Source organism: Chrysochloris asiatica, unplaced genomic scaffold (genome assembly GCF_000296735.1).
Source record: "Chrysochloris asiatica unplaced genomic scaffold, ChrAsi1.0 scaffold00354, whole genome shotgun sequence".
NCBI lineage: Eukaryota > Metazoa > Chordata > Mammalia > Afrosoricida > Chrysochloridae > Chrysochloris > Chrysochloris asiatica.
The window spans coordinates 1,007,206-1,022,737 of NW_006408872.1; the positions used below are offsets into that span (position 1 = coordinate 1,007,206).

The following is a 15,532-nucleotide window of genomic DNA, read 5'->3' on the forward strand; positions in this document are numbered from 1 at the left end:
AAGGGGAGTCTATGGAATGTGGTTGAACTCTGTCCATTTCTTTATTGCTGCCTTTCCCCCTCTTCCACTCACCAGTAGAACAATGTGGTCATCAGCAAGCTACATGCCTGCTCATGTGTTCCCTTTAAGTTTCAGCCTTGGAGGGGGCTTATCCTGAAGGGACTTGATGGCTTCCCAACAAACAACTTGCTTGTTCTTGTAGTAGTCGATCATACTGCCATTTTTGTTTTGGGTTTTTCCTGCTGATCATTCTTTGAAGATGTATCTTCTATTGCTCTAGCTGTTCTAGGTTGGTCTGCTTGTCCTTTCTAGTGGGAATGTCCCACCTCAGAAGGTTCTGGATGGGGCTCAAAATTTCACCTAAGGTCCTATACACTGCAAAGGCTCCACAAAAGGTCTGTTTCAACTGGGAAAGTTCTAGAAACCTTCACCATACTTGTTTAGAGATTTTTTTGCTGGACAATGCAGTTCATTATAGTTGGGTGGTTTTTCCATGTCAATAAGGACAGATGTGCTACCTGAGAGTATAAGACTGTTAATCTTTTATGTTACAATCTACTATTGTTGGCATGAGTTTATTTCCAGTTTTCCTTTGTTGATGATCAATCTCTCTCTATCTCGTTCTCTATCTCTAACTCTTTATCTCTTTGTCTGTCTGTCCATCCATCCATACCTATCTGTTTGATATTTAATTATTTCTTAGGGACAAGTTCCTAGATCGATAATTTTTAATCCTCCCAGAATTGCTTCCTAAGCTTGCCTAGACCCACCAGACATTTGTGCAGCTAGTGCTTCATGCCCTGAATGGAGCATCTATTGTGGCCACAGTGTGGGTCAGGTGTTTATTTTTAATTATTAAATAGCAAAATGGGACATTTTGTTGTTGTTTAGTAAGTTTTAGCACATGCGTAGATTTATGTAACCTCCACTATAGTTAGGATACAGGACAACTTCATTACCCAATACCACCCTCCTGTCCCTCTGTAATCACCCCTCTTCTTGTCCATAACCCCTAGTTACCACTCATCTTTTCTATCACAGTAGTTTCTTAAATTCATATAAGTGGAATCATATGATATGCAGATATTGGAAACTGTCTTGCTTAGTATAATTCACTGTAGTCAGCAAAATCATTTCAAGAATCTATAATTAGGTCCTTTTATCTTGTATCCTGCAACTTTATGTTTTCACTTGGTTCTAGTAGTATTTTTTTGGTAGCTTCCTGGAGATTGTTGTCTGCATAGAAAATCATGTCTTTTTTTATCTGTGTGCCGTTTATTTTCTTTTCTTATTGCATAGGCTGGAACTTCCAGCTGTGTATTGAATAAAAGTTGTAAAGGTGGACATCCTTGCCTTGTTCCTGATTTTAGGTACGAACTGCAAGCTTTTTATATGTGCTTTTTATAAAATTGAGGCTATTGCTCTATTTTCCAAGAAATTTTATCATGAATGGATGTTGGGTTTTGTCAAATGCTTTTTTGCACTTATTGGTATTGCCATGTGACTTTTTTCTCTAGCTTGTTTTAGTATAGTACAGTGACTGATTTTTAATATTGAACCACCCCTGTATCCTCACATGGCAGTGGTATATAGTCCTTTTTATATTTTGCTGGATTATATTTACTGATATTTTGTTGAAGGTTTTGATACCTATTTTCTTGAGGGATTGACTTGTAGTTTTTTGTTTTGTTTTTTTACATTTTCCTGTCTTTATCAGGAGCAAAACAAGCTTATAAAATGGGGAGGTTCCTTCCTATTTTGGGGGAAAGTATGCATAGAATTTGTTAATTCTTTAAAAGTCTGATATAATGCTGTGAAACCATGTGGGCATGGAGATTTCTTTTTTGAGACATTTTAAATTAAATTACAAATTCAATTTCCTTGTTAGTTACAGGAATATTATAAATAACTCTTTGTTTAAAAACTCAGCATTTTAGTTGAAATGCATCCATTCCTCAAATTCACAATCAAAATTAAGCCAAGATGTAATTACTAACCATAATAATTCTATAATTAGTTTTAAAAATGTAACTTCTAATTGTAACTTCTAATTTGGCATCCTTGGGTGTTTTCTAGGGTAGTTGTCCATGGTGGCAGTTAGGGTAGGGTTCTGAGGTGGGCCTCTACACAGGTGTCTGAGGCAGTTGTCCACATGGGCATTGGGTACACATCTAGGGTGGGCATCTAAGGCAATTGTGCATGCAAGTGTCCTCCACAGGACAGGTATCTGGGGTGCAAGCAGCTGAGCTGTGTAGGTCTCTGTCTCTCCACGCAGGTACTGATAAAGGTCAGTTTAACAGTCATCAAGTCAAGTGAAGGTGTAGAGGAGGAGGAAAGGACTATATGAGGAAGCTGGACTAGTCTCATGTGGGACTGTGCAGGGCCCTGTCTTTGTGTGTTGCCCTGTTGACAATGATGGAGGAGGCCTGGGGTAGATGAGTACAGCCGAATACTGTGGTCCCTGCGGAGTAGGTATGGTGTGAGGAGATTCAGGAGGCCTCATGTAGGTCTGAGGAGAGGGTGGAGATACCATGACCTGGGATATGAGTCTGTTCTGGATTCCAGCCTGGCACACCAGTGAAATACAAAGTGGGTTCTGGACATAGGAGCCCAAGTGCAGGAGGGTGCCCAAGCTTGAGATTTGAGCTTGGGGCCATCATGTGGGGATAGCACTGGGTCATCATTGAGTGAGAAGGCAGAGGACTGTCTCTCCCTGTGTCCTTGACCTTTGTGGCAGCATGGCTGCCACAGACCCTTGATGAATGCACAGTTGTCAACAGTGTCACTGTGGACACTTTGAGGACTCGGTTGTTTCATCTTCGTACCACATTTGGCACATGAGACCTAATGTCTTGTGGTGTATCTCATTCCATCCCTTCCAGATTGAGTTTCTCCCTCCTTGAAAGTATTATTACACCCCAGTTAATGGTCCCCTGGAAGTTGACACTAACAGGGACTAGCATAATGTTTATGTGTGGCCATGTGTTGCTATGAGTTTTGAGCCAGAGGAAGCATGCTCAGTTGTGTCTCCATTAACAAGGAGTGGTGACTCAGGGAGTTGTATTCTGTGTTTCCACAGGAGAGTCTGATGCATCTGCAGACACAGCTGGAAGAAAAGCACAGGCATGACTTGGAAGTGCTAAAGTCCTCTCTTGAAGTTCAGCATGAGGAGGAGGTGATGAAAGTTAAAATGGACCTCGCAGACAAGCACCTGGCAGAGACCCAGGTGTGGAAGAGGGAACAGTGCCTGGAACTAGAAAGGCTCCGGGCTGCACTCTCAGGAGAGCATGTCCAAGGTGTGTTTCTGTGATCCCTAGGTCCTCGTGCTCTTCCAGCCCCGCATCCCCACTCCGGCCTATATAGTAAGGAGTGTTTGTGAAGAGGACTTGGATCCTGGTCACTGATTTGACTTCTCATCAGTGAGATGGTTCTGAAACTTTAGTGGTGTAGTGGATTACATGTTGGGCTGCTAACTTCAAGGTCAGCAGTGTGTATCCATCAGTTGTTACAAGGGAGAAAGAGGAGAGTTTGTGCTCCTATAAAGATTTATAGCCTTGGAAACTCTACATAGGGTCACTATAAGTCAAATCCACTTGATGGTCTTGGGTTTTAGTGGATTAAGGCTATCAATAAGGAACCATGTTGGCTCAGTGATAAGCATTTGGCTGCTAACTGAAAGATTGGTGGTTCAAACCCATCAAACACTGAGATAAACACCTGGCAATTGGTTCCCGTAAAAAATTGACCTCAGTGGCAATTGGTTCCTGTAAAAAATTGCCATTGAGTCAATTTTAACCCATAGTGAACCCAGTAAAGGGTTTCTGTGGAGCGACTGGTGAGTTTGAACCACTAACCTTGAGGTTTAAACCTACCTTGCGGCCGCGTGCTTATCCTACATTGTTGCACCAGGACTATTATAGCCTAGGAAACCCCATGGAGCAGTTTTCCTCTGCCCTGCAGTGTCACTGTGAGTTGGAATTGAGTTGACAACACACAACAATAAGAGCACCATTGCTGCTGTTCTTGGTAGTGCCATTCCATAGTGACTGCCTTCTCACCTCATTGCAGAGTTAACACGGATGCGTCTCCAGCACGCACAGAATATGGCCTCAGATGTGGAAACTGAGGTGGCGGCAAGAGTCTTGGGTTTGGAAAATGAGTACAAGGTTAAACTCTCACTTCTTCAGACTGACTCAAAGGAAAAAATGGAACTCTTAAAAATAGAAAATAGAAATTTACATGAGAAGTTGCAGCATGAAATTCATCTGAGAGAAGACATGGAGAAAGTAAGTATGACCCCTCCGAGAGAGGTTCTCTTTACCAGGGAGGGCCAGGTGGGCCCCACTTTTGTCTCTGTTCAGGTCTCGTGATCACTGATAAATTTACTGACTGTATAAAGAGCAGAGCACTGTGCTGGGCTATGTGCTCGGACTCATTCAGAACAAGGCACATGTGATGTCTCCCAGTCTTTTCCACATCTGCTCTGATCAGCTTGCGTGGCCCCAATTGTATTTGGGTACCTATGATCAACTATAACCATCTGTATGGTGTGTCATATGCCATATCCTAGACATTATAAATAATATATCGTGCATATTCTAGATTCTTTTTTGTTTTTCCAAAGAGTATTGTTTTATTTCAGCAGGCAATTAACTTGACTGAATTCAGAATCCACACCTCACCATATATAGTATAATGTTAGTTTACTTCTTTTCACCTTAACTGGCCTGCTTTTGGAGTTTGCCCACACATGTGTGGATCAGGGATCATTCTGAGATTTGGGCAAGGTTTAGCCACAGACTTTGCAGCACTTTCTCTCTCTTTGCTTCTTTCCTTACTAGGTGTCTTAGTTATCCTCTGCTGTTATAACAAAAATACTACAAATGGATGACTTTAGCAAATAGAAATTTATTCTTTCACAATTTAGGAGGCTAGAAGTTTGAATTTAGGGTGTCTGCCTTAGGGGAAGACTTTCTCTCTCCATTGGCTTTAGAGGAAGGCTGTTGTCTTTTCTCAACATCTGTGGATCTGGCATTCCTTGGAGAGCTGCATGTGTCTTAACATCAATCTCCTCTTGGATCTAAGACATTCTCAACTGAGGGACCTTGAGACCAAAGGCTGTGTCTTGCTCTTGGCTCTTTTTTCTTGGTGGTACGGAAGTCCCTTCTCTCTGCTCACTTCTCTTTCCTTTTTTCTCTTATGAAGTAGAAGGTGTGACTGAAGCAAGGATGTGACTTGAATAAGATGGTGATTTGAGTCCTTGAGTAAGATGGCACTTGAGTCAGGCCCTCTTTCAAAATTGTGACCGAAAATAGAACACATTCTAATGCTGCATCATCATTGTAGAAGTTTGGGTTTACAACACATATTATAAAATGGAGGATAATTATATCACAAAATAGAACACAACCACACAATACTGGGAATCATGGCGTAGCAAAATCAAAACATAATTTTGGGGACACAGGCTCTCCTCACTTTCTGACTCATCTGGTTCAAACATGTAAGATTGTAAGAATTCTATCTGCAAAGCAAAAATGGATTAGCTCTTAGGCTAAAAGACCTCACAGGGGCACATCACCCAGTGACATGTCTTTGAATGTCTGTCAAGCTCTCCAGGATCTCCTGCTGTTGGATATTCTCCAGAGCCTTAGGGAGTTTTTTTTTTTCCCCTGAGTTTATGTTTGTTCCCTTTGGGAAAGTTGGTCTGATTAGAGTAACTTAGTCATTACCAGAAATAGAACCCCAAACCTTGATTTCAGTTACTTGATTTTTACATAAGAGGGATTAAGGTCATTCTAATAAACTCTTTTGGTTTGGTTTTGTTTGTTATTGATGATGTTTAGTGGTTTATGGACCCATTGATTTCTCTTTTTTGAAAATCAGAATATATGCTGTCTTCCTTTTTACAAGATACCTTCAAAATTAGTTTGTCAGCTTCTTGCTCAGGGTCTTTTCTATATCCTGGAATATAAATGGTACAAACCAGGAGATTTGAGCTCATGACACTGTTCACTGTTCTCATCTCACTTGCTGATTCTTCTTTTTTGGTAGCGTTGTTCTTTTCTTTCTAGACATAAAAGTAGGACCCTGATATGTCTGGTTTTCTCTGTTGTTGGTCTTGGTTACAACAATGAAAGTGCCCAGTCCCTGTATTCATTGTCTCAGTATATATTTATATGTTTCAATTGTTCAGTTAGCTTTTGCCCGTGAATTTTAGAACTGACGACCCTAGAAATAAAGCCTAGTTGTCTCTAGATGCTAGAATGTGGGTAGCATTTTACTTAAAGCAAATACTTTAAAATTTATTCCGTTTAGCCTCCTTCTGTAAGAAGCCCTTGGTTGCACACTGATTAAACACTTGGCCGCTAACTGAAAAGTTGGCAATTTGAACCCACCAGTGGCTCAGAGAAAAGACCTGGTGATTTCTATCCTAGGAAACTGTGTGGGACAGTTCTTCTGTCACATAGGGTCGCTATAAATCAGAATTAACTAAATGGCACATAATAACAATAGTTTTTTCTATTCCTATCAGTAAAAGAGACTTTGCTGGTCCTCTGACTAGCATGATATCTATTGCAATGGGAGTCTTCCTGTCTTCATTGTGTCAGTTCAGTCATTACTGTCAATAACCTTTCCCTTTAATCCTCTTAAATGTAATTATGTTGTCTGCAGGTAAAATGTAATTTAGTTGAGGACCACCAGGAAGAAATAAAGAAAACTAAGGAGAAGATTCAATTAATGAGACAAGACTTCAAAGAAAAAGAAGAAGAGTGGAAAGTTATACGAGAGGACCTAAAGAGAAAAGCTGAAGAAAAATTAACATTGATGCTCCTTGAACTGAGAGAGAAAGCTGAGTCTGAGAAGCAGGCAATAATAGATAAGTTTGAGCTTCGAGAAACTAAAATGAGAGAGCTTCAGGGTGAGCAGGCGGCCCAGATCCTGGAGCTGGCGAGGTCTCTAGCGGAGCAGCAGAGCCGCTTGCAGCAGCTGGAGCTCGGGGCAGCTGGGGACGAGCCTCGGCAGTGCAGCCAGTGTGGTCCTGTGACTGAGGCCTTGGAGCGTACCATGCTGCGCCTGAAGGAGGACTGTGCCCTCCAGCTGATGCTGGCCCAGAATAGGTGGGTGAAGGGTATTGGGTAAGCGCAAGAAAAGAAGTGAGATGAGCCTTGGGAAATTCATTTTGTGAAGGTTTGGGGAGAGGGGAGCAGAGTATGGTGTCACCTGGTCTTTCGTCTAAGATCCTAACATTTGAGTTCAGTGCCCAGGAGCCGACAGAGGCCTGTGTTCAAGTGCTTTCAGGGCTCCTTTTTTTCTTAAGTTGTTGAATGCAGGCATCTTTGCACCTTTTTATTTTTTCTTGTGCTTCAGAATTTTAGCAGGAGAGCCTTAAACCTCATTTATAAAATATCAGAAGGACCAGTAGTGTATCACGAGAGTGTTTATAAAATTAAATGCATATTTTAAAAGTAAACAATTTTGTTTTTCAACAGCATATACTCATTTCCTGCATATATGCATACTTCTCTGAAGTTGTAAGTAGATAAGAATGGGATTTGGTTCTACACCTCTGTTGGTGCTGACCATTTAATCCAAACCTGTCAGGGCTTGTGGTGGCCAGCTATATCCTTGGGTCTTGGAGCCATTGAACCTGGTGGTTATCATCTTGTATTTTCCCAATCCCGGCCCCTCTCTCATTAGCATCAGTGAAGCTTTTGTGCTTTCTCACTTGTGAACTAGGTACTAGGGTCATGGTCCATCTCTCTGGCGGAGAGAGAGCACATTTAAAAATCGAAACAAAATTCATGTATGTGTGGATGTTGAAAAGTAAGTAATCAATAAATAAGGAGTTCTAGTAGCATAGTGGTTACAAATTGGGCTGTGAACCACAAGGTCAGCAGTTCGAAACTACCAGCTGTTCCGCAGGAGATAGATGAGGCTATCTGCTCCCGTAAAGATTTACATCCTTGGAAACCCTGTACGGGTTCACTATGAGTCGGAACCGACTCCACGGCATATAACAACAACAACAATCTATAAATGGGCCAAGTAGAGAATGTGGCTATAGTTCCAGTGTTTTACAAACTCCATGCTGTTTCCTAACCCTGATGGTATTTCAGGTGCTTTAAGCGAAAGTATGTCTTCCAGTCTGTTCCCTATTTATGCCACCCAGAGCAACGTTCAGTTTCTTTAATTCATGAACTTTAAAACACAACATAGACCTCTAAAAAGCTTTTCGTCTTTGGGTTCCCATAAGTAAAGTTGTCATGCCTTTCTTGGTGAAATATGGAGATTGCTTCCTTTCAGTGTAATGGCTGGGTCAGCTGGCCATTCAGCCCATGGTAGGAAACTGTCCTGCCTGCTTTGCCATCTTTTCTCTAGTGAACATGTGCATGCAATTTTCTTCCTGTGACTACCCTTCAGTCTGTGATCTCAAGATGCCTTTGACTTTGGGCTTTGACCTCTGAGCTCTCTGGTTTTATTTGGGCCTTTTTGTCCCATGTATTTTTAATGATGAGATCTAGAACAATTTTGTGGCAGATGGTGTAAAGAGTGAAAAAAATTAAATCAAGGAATGATGATTTTATCAGACATAACATTTCCTGTCAGAAGTGTGGTTGTGTGTTTCTGAGTGAGGGTTGGTGTTTTTATGAGAGCACATTTGCTGTTTGCTCACTTTGGGTGTCATCTCAGGCTTTTGGAAGAACGTAAAGAGATAACAGAGAAGTTTGCTGCAGAGCAGGAAACCACCCTGAAGACACTCCAGGAGAAGCATGCAGGTGAGCTCCAGCTCGTCCAGGATAGTCACCAGCAGCACATTGTGTCTCTGACAGCCGAGCTACAGGCTGAGCACCAGGCTGAGATGGGTGCCCTAAAGGCTGCACTGGAGAGTGAGCAGTGGGCACTTTTGAAAACCCATGTGGCTGAGTTGCAGACCAGACAGGCTGCAGAACTCAGTGCCCTGGAGGTGACACATTTGTCAAAGCTGGACTCCTTGAAATCCTGCTACCTGTCTGAGATCCAGACCTTGCAGAATGAGCACAGGGAGGCTCTGAAACAGCTGCGAGTGGACCTTGAGGAGCAGCTTCAGAAGAAGGATTCCTTTCACCACATGGTTCTGACCCAGGAGCTAGAAAAACTTAAACTGAAGCATGGCGAAGAGCTTCAGGGCACAAAGGATAGCCTGAGGATTGAAATGAGCAGTAAACATATTGAAAATCTCAAAGCCATGGCCGCTGAGCTTCAGCGTGCACATCAGGTGAGGCTCTGCACTGGGGGTTCCTCAGTGGACCATCTCTGTCCTTTATGGTTGTTTCTGTTGGTCAGAGTCTGTGTGCATGTATGACTATGTATATCTATGTGTCTGTTGTGTGTGAGTATACGTCTTTGTGTGTGCACGTGTGATGGGTTAGAATTAGGTAAGCCTGATGGGTATGAATCGTGTGTGGTGGGAGCGAACTAGGTGCATGTGGTGGGTGTGCACCAGCTGCTTTTGCTGGATGTGAGGATGGGTCACTGAATGTAGTAGGACTTTGTCAAATATTAGGAAGTAGATGTTCCAAATTAAAAATTAAGAAGTCCCAGACTTGTATTAACAGCAATACCAGGAAGAAATGGAATTTGATGCTCCTCTTTTTTACATGTCTTGTGCACAATTCAGAAGAATTTCATAAGTGATGGTGCCTTGTGGGTTTTTGTCCTTCACTGGCTCTGGGTAGTGAGGTGAGTCAGCTCCATGTGTCACATTTTTTATCTCTTTTTCAGTCCTATTTAAGAATATAAGAAAAAGGCAACTTTACTTATTACGTATGATGACTTCATTTTACACTTCAACTCTTGTCTATTTTCTGTAATTTTCTTAAGGGACATAGTCACTTGTTGTGAAGTTTTGAGTTCATTAGGTCAGCAGTACAATACAAGTGCCTAGTGGTAGAGTCCCAGTGTCCTGCTTGTCCATATAGTGTTCCTTTGGACTGAATGAAGACAACTCCCTGCCAATGCCGAGAGTGTGTGCCAACAGGCCTGCCTGCCTCCTGGAGGGACAGGTCTTTCTGGCGATTGACTTCATTTCCTTTCTTTCCACTTTTGATGATAGGCAAACAGAAAATGGTGTAGAAAGTAAAGCTTGTTTTCAACCTGCAGTTTCAAATTAAATGTGTTTTCTTTATATAGTTTAAAGAAAATAAACTAAAAAGACTATTCTGAAGGGAGGAAATATACATAGGTACACGTGAAAACTGAATTTTAAGCCATGTTGTTGTTGTGTTCCTTTGAATTGATTCCAACTCAATGTCTGCAGAGTAGAACTGCTCCATAGGGCTCCCTAAGCTATAATCTTTACTGGAGCACATTGCCAGGTATTTTCTCCTTTAGAGTTGCTGATGTGTTTGAATGGCCAATATTTTAATTAGCAGCCCTACACTTAACCATTGCACTACTGGAATGCCATTTTAAGCCAAAGCTTAAATATAGTAGTGGCAGAACTTGATACTAAGAAGTGTGTGGAATGTTTATCATTGTGGATGAGATGGTAGGAGTATGTGGTGGTGAATTGTGTGAGTGGTATTTATTTTGAGGAGTGTGTGGTGAACTGCAGTGTGAGTGGTGAATGTGGGGTGAACTGGTTGTCAGTGCTGGATGTCTGTGGTGAACCACAGTGTGAGTGGTGTGGATGTGTGAGGAGTATGCGGTGAGCTGTAGTGTGAGTGGCAGATGAGGCAATCAGGTGGGTGCTGTCTTGCAGGAGGAGCTGGCTGCGGCTCTACATGCTCAGCGGCACCTGCTGGAGGAAGAGAAGAGCTTGGCTCTGGAAAAGGTCAGCACCAATGTCCTGCTCTTAGAGCAGCAACACCGGGCAGCTCTGCAGGAGCTTGGAGATATGCACTTGGCTGGGGTCCAGATGCCACAGGAGGAGGCTGTGCAGGTGATGGTTTGGTTTAATGCTGATGTTCAGTGAGGCCCTTGGCCCATAGCAGCCTCATGTGAACCTGGGGTAGATGACTTCACATGTGCTGTTGACTTCTTCCTGTCATGGCTTCTAGACTTCTTAATGGGCTTCTCCTGGCAGACTGGCTATGTGGATTCACAGGGTTACTGCTTAAAGAGTGAGGCACAATTTAGAAGTGGAGCCCTGTGAACAAGTTTGCTTCTCCTCCAGGCACCTAGCCTCACACCCTCATCCCCACCATGGTCCTGTTTCCCAACCAGTCCCTTGTTCCTTCAGGATGCCTTGACTCCTCTTGAGGTTCTTACTACTTGGTTGGGCTTTCTGTTTAAGGGACAGAGGTGCAGGAAGAATGCCCTGCCCTTGTGTGTGAGGTGGAGGAACTGGTGGACGTCTGCTAGGAAGTGCCTTTACTGGGCATGTGCCTGGAGCCTGTCTTCATGCCTGAGCCCTGGAATTCATAGTACAGTCCTTTGCAGTGATACACAGAGTCCTGTGCCCACTTTCTGAGGAGGGGCATGTGGGCCACTGCAAAAGGTTCTCAGGACAGTGTGACCTCTGCCTGTAGGTCCCATGCCCATGGTGAACAGATGGGATGTAGTAGGAGGAAAACTCTGATAGGTTTAGTTAACCACACACTAGGAGGCATTATGGTATGGTATTGTTGCCCATTCTAGTGTCCTGGGGTGCTGCTGTGGGTTAATGCGCTGGACTGCAAAGTCAGTTTGAATCGCAAGGTCAGGCTTGAATTTCAAGCTCACCAGCTGCTCCTCGGATGCTGTATACAGGGCCGCTATGAACTGGAACTGACTCAATGGCATATAACAACAACAACAAATATCTGTTTGTCATAGAAATGACTATAAATGTTTGAAGCCATGTTAAGGTTCTTTGGTGTGACTTTTCTGTTGTTGTATATAGGCTGTCACAGGGAAGCATTGTTCCAGGGGAGTATTTCTCAGTGGTGCAACTTGTTCAGGGAGTACAAAACTTCTGTTTCATGTCATCCCATCATTCGCTACTGAAGATGTGGATACTAAAGCCTCTTCACAGGACGTATGTCATGCAGCTGGGCTTCACAGGAAAAAAACCAGTTGACTGGAAGGGAGGTGGGATATGCTGCCTCTACCTCTGAGCTAGTGTGGCACTGCAAGATAAGCTCTGGACCGTAAGATCGGTTTGAACCACAAGGTGGCAGGTCAGACCCACCAGCCATTCCTTGGAAGCCCTATAGAGGGTCGCTGTGAGTCGAAACTGATTTGACAACACTTAACAAGCGTTCTGATCTAAGGAGCCCTGGTAGCGTGGTGGATTTTGAGCTGGGCTGCTAATCACAAGGTCAGCAGTTCAAATCTACTAGTTGCTCCATGGGAGAAAAATGAAGCTTTCTGTTCCAGTAAATATTTACAGCCTCAGAAACCCTATACAGGGTAGCTATGAATTGGAACTGACTCAATGGCATACAGCCACTACCGCCACCCTCTGAAATAACTTTTTATGGTGTGAAATTTAAACATATGCAGAAATAGAATTATTCCGTAATTCCAATGATAATACCCAAGTCCTTGGAAGCATACTAATATGGGTTCATCTAAATCATTCCTCTCCCTAAATTATTTTGAGGCACATCTCAACAGATTATGTCTAAATCTATAGATACCTCAGTGTCTATCTCTACAAGGTAAGGTCTTTTATTGCCTGAAAAATGAATAGGAATTCCTTAATTCCATCAGATGTTCAATCCAAGTTCAAGTCTCTTCCCATTTTCGGTGGTTCAAATTGGGATCCAGATGAGACCCACATGGGCCTCATTTATATGGGGTTTTGAGCCTCCTGTGATGATGTTCACACCACATCCAGGGCCTCAGGCTTGGCCAGGTCAGGTTCCTTGTTTTTGGTGAGAAATGCCTCTTCCCTTTAGAATTGCCTCAAGTTTGTCTTACTAGAAGATACCACATAAAAGCTTGGGCTGGATGTTTCCCAAGGTACCAGGGTTATTGTCCCTAAAATAGCAAAGGACATGCTGTTCCTTTTCGGTCTCTATGACTTACTTGGGCCACAAATATCTGTGCACCTGTTTGAAAGGCAGTTCTGCTTGTTGGAAGGGTGATTTCCACATATAGAGAAGGGTTGGGTTGCTTTACAATGAACTGCCCTTTGGAGATTGCTTGTGAGAAAAGTTCTCTGAAAACAATCATTTCTTCCTGATGGAAATGTATGTTTCCTTAAGAGCTCTCTCTCCTGCGTTGGCACTGAGTAAACTTCTGGCATACAGATGCAAACTGTGTAATGTGATCAGTTTTGATTTCTCAGAGCACTTTCATCTTTTCTTGGTTAAAAACTAATCTGTTAACAGAATAAATTTTGAAAATGTTAAAAGAACCTGTGATCAGTTCAGAGTCCTGGTGTGGTGCTGTGGGTTAATATACTGGACTGCACAGTCGGTTTGATCTGCAAAGTTGGCTGTACATCAGCCACGTCTTGGAAACCCTAAACAAGGTCACTATGGGTTGGAACCAACTCGATGGCACTTAGCAACAACAATGATTAGTTCAACTAGAGTTTTGAATGTCTTTAAATCATTACCAGTTGAATTTCTTTCTTTGGTATTTGTTTATGCAACATTATTTGTTTTCTTTCATCTCTCCACATATTTCTTAACTTGATGATTAAAATATATGAGATATTTATCCTGTAATTCTGTAGGATTCTTAGAAAAACCTGAAAATGATTTTTAAACATATCTTTTCTTACATTGACCTCACCATTTGTAACATGGCAAATTAAGCAGAGTTTTCTTTGAGACCAGGAATAGAAGTACTTCCCAGGAAAGGAAGCCTCACAGGAGGGAGGAGGGGTAGGCTGCCTGACAAAGTCTTTGAGTGGCAGAGGCAGGTAGAGGGGCAACTGTGACCTCTGTCTGGTGATTTGAGTCTGCCGACCAAGTGCTCTAGTGTCCCTGACAGCCATGTACCCTTGGTGCTGCCCTGAGGACTTTCCCCAGGCATTTATCCAGCCTGGGGATACTGGGCATTACAGTCTTGTTGTGCTTGCACTCTCTCAGGCAGAAAGTTGTAGCCATTTGCGCCAGCCTCAGGTGAACACATGATGACACTGTATGTCTACGTCTTTCCTAAAGTGGTGGTTTTCAGATCACATGAGGCAAAGTGCACTGGCAGGTGCAGTGTACTGCAATTCTTCTTTATAAAGTCATGGAATTAAACTCTTTCAGGAGAGGTTTGTAAAATATTGATTGATTCAAAATTGGTCTGTGGTATAAAAAGTATAATTTTAATATTGTGACATTTGAGCCCATGTTACTTCCTGATCAAGGTGAGAATTCAAAACTTTCATGATGCTTTCAGTTTCTTATGAATGGACTTGAAGTTTTTGTAACCTTCATGTGTTTTATTGCATTCAAATTATATAAGATAAAAATCGTTGTCAGCATTAAAAAGTATCCATGTATTTGAGTGAAATTGTTGCCACAGGTTACTTTAGAGAACATAAAAGGTCAGAGGTCTGTGTTGACTTTCTTCTTACAAACAAAAGCAGGACCCCAGCACCTGGCTCTCATGGCCGAGCTGGGAGAGGACAGGCCTTGGCAATTATTCTGGAGTCCGGAGGAGACAGCTGTTTGTTAATGCACCTGCTACTGGAGAAGCAGCTGCGTAGTTATAGGTGTTAGAATTAATGATCTCTTTTATTGCTATCTTTTCTCACTTGCAAAGTATAAAAGAAAGGTTTATTTTCAATCGATACAGAGATGCAGAATTAAAACATATAAAGCAAATATTGTCATTGTCTTAGGAATTGAGATATATTTAGATAGAATGTTAATGCGTTCTTTTGCTTAAATTTGTTGGTTGGCACACCTTCTGCTAAGAAATTGTAATCAAATATATTAAATCTGAGGAAATTCTGAGTCTTTTATCCATCACTGCACTTTGTCCTGTGATTCAGCAGCAGCCACGTCAAGGCTTCACTTACTGAACTGAGACTGTTTGCCTGGAAGTGATGACTGCAGGATGAGCGAGTGTGCAGAATGTTCACTTTTCATGGAAATTGGTGTTCTGACTTTGTTTCTTAATAGCAGTTTTATTGAACTATAATCCATATACCGTAAAATTCACTCTTTTAAAGTGGTTTTTAGGATATTTGCAGTGATGTGCTACATCACCAATATCTCATTCCAGAACATTTTTATCACCCAAAGAGAAACTTTGTACCCAACACTCCTCATTGTTCCCTTTTCTCTGCTTCTAACAACAGCTAATCTACTTTCTCTCTGTGGCGTTGTCTATTCTGGACAGTTTCTATAAGTAAAATGATAAAATATATATGGTGTTATTTTGTGTCTGGTTTCTTTCATTTAGCATAATGTTTTTTACAGTCCATTTGTTGTAGCATAAATAAGTACTTGTTTTTTGTTTTTCTGCCTCAAGCCTCTTTTCATTTTAATTTCTCTGTTGTTTATTTAAGGAGCACTGGTGGCATAGTGGAGTCCTGGTGTGGTATTGTATGATAAGCACAGGACTGCTAACCGCAAGGTTGGTGGTTCAGACCCACCAGTCAAACCTTGGAAGC

The 15,532-nt window shown here is 42.1% G+C and overlaps 1 protein-coding gene across 1 annotated transcript in view; it reads left to right on the forward strand.

Moving 5' to 3' along the window:
* PCNT (pericentrin) overlaps positions 1-15,532 on the forward strand; it is a 174,585-nt gene that overhangs the window by 10,646 nt on the left and 148,407 nt on the right. The window contains 4 exon segments of the mRNA XM_006878175.1: positions 6,676-7,121; positions 8,695-9,259; positions 10,745-10,924; positions 11,867-12,001. Of these exon segments, the coding sequence (XP_006878237.1) occupies positions 6,676-7,121; positions 8,695-9,259; positions 10,745-10,924; positions 11,867-12,001 (1,326 nt within the window).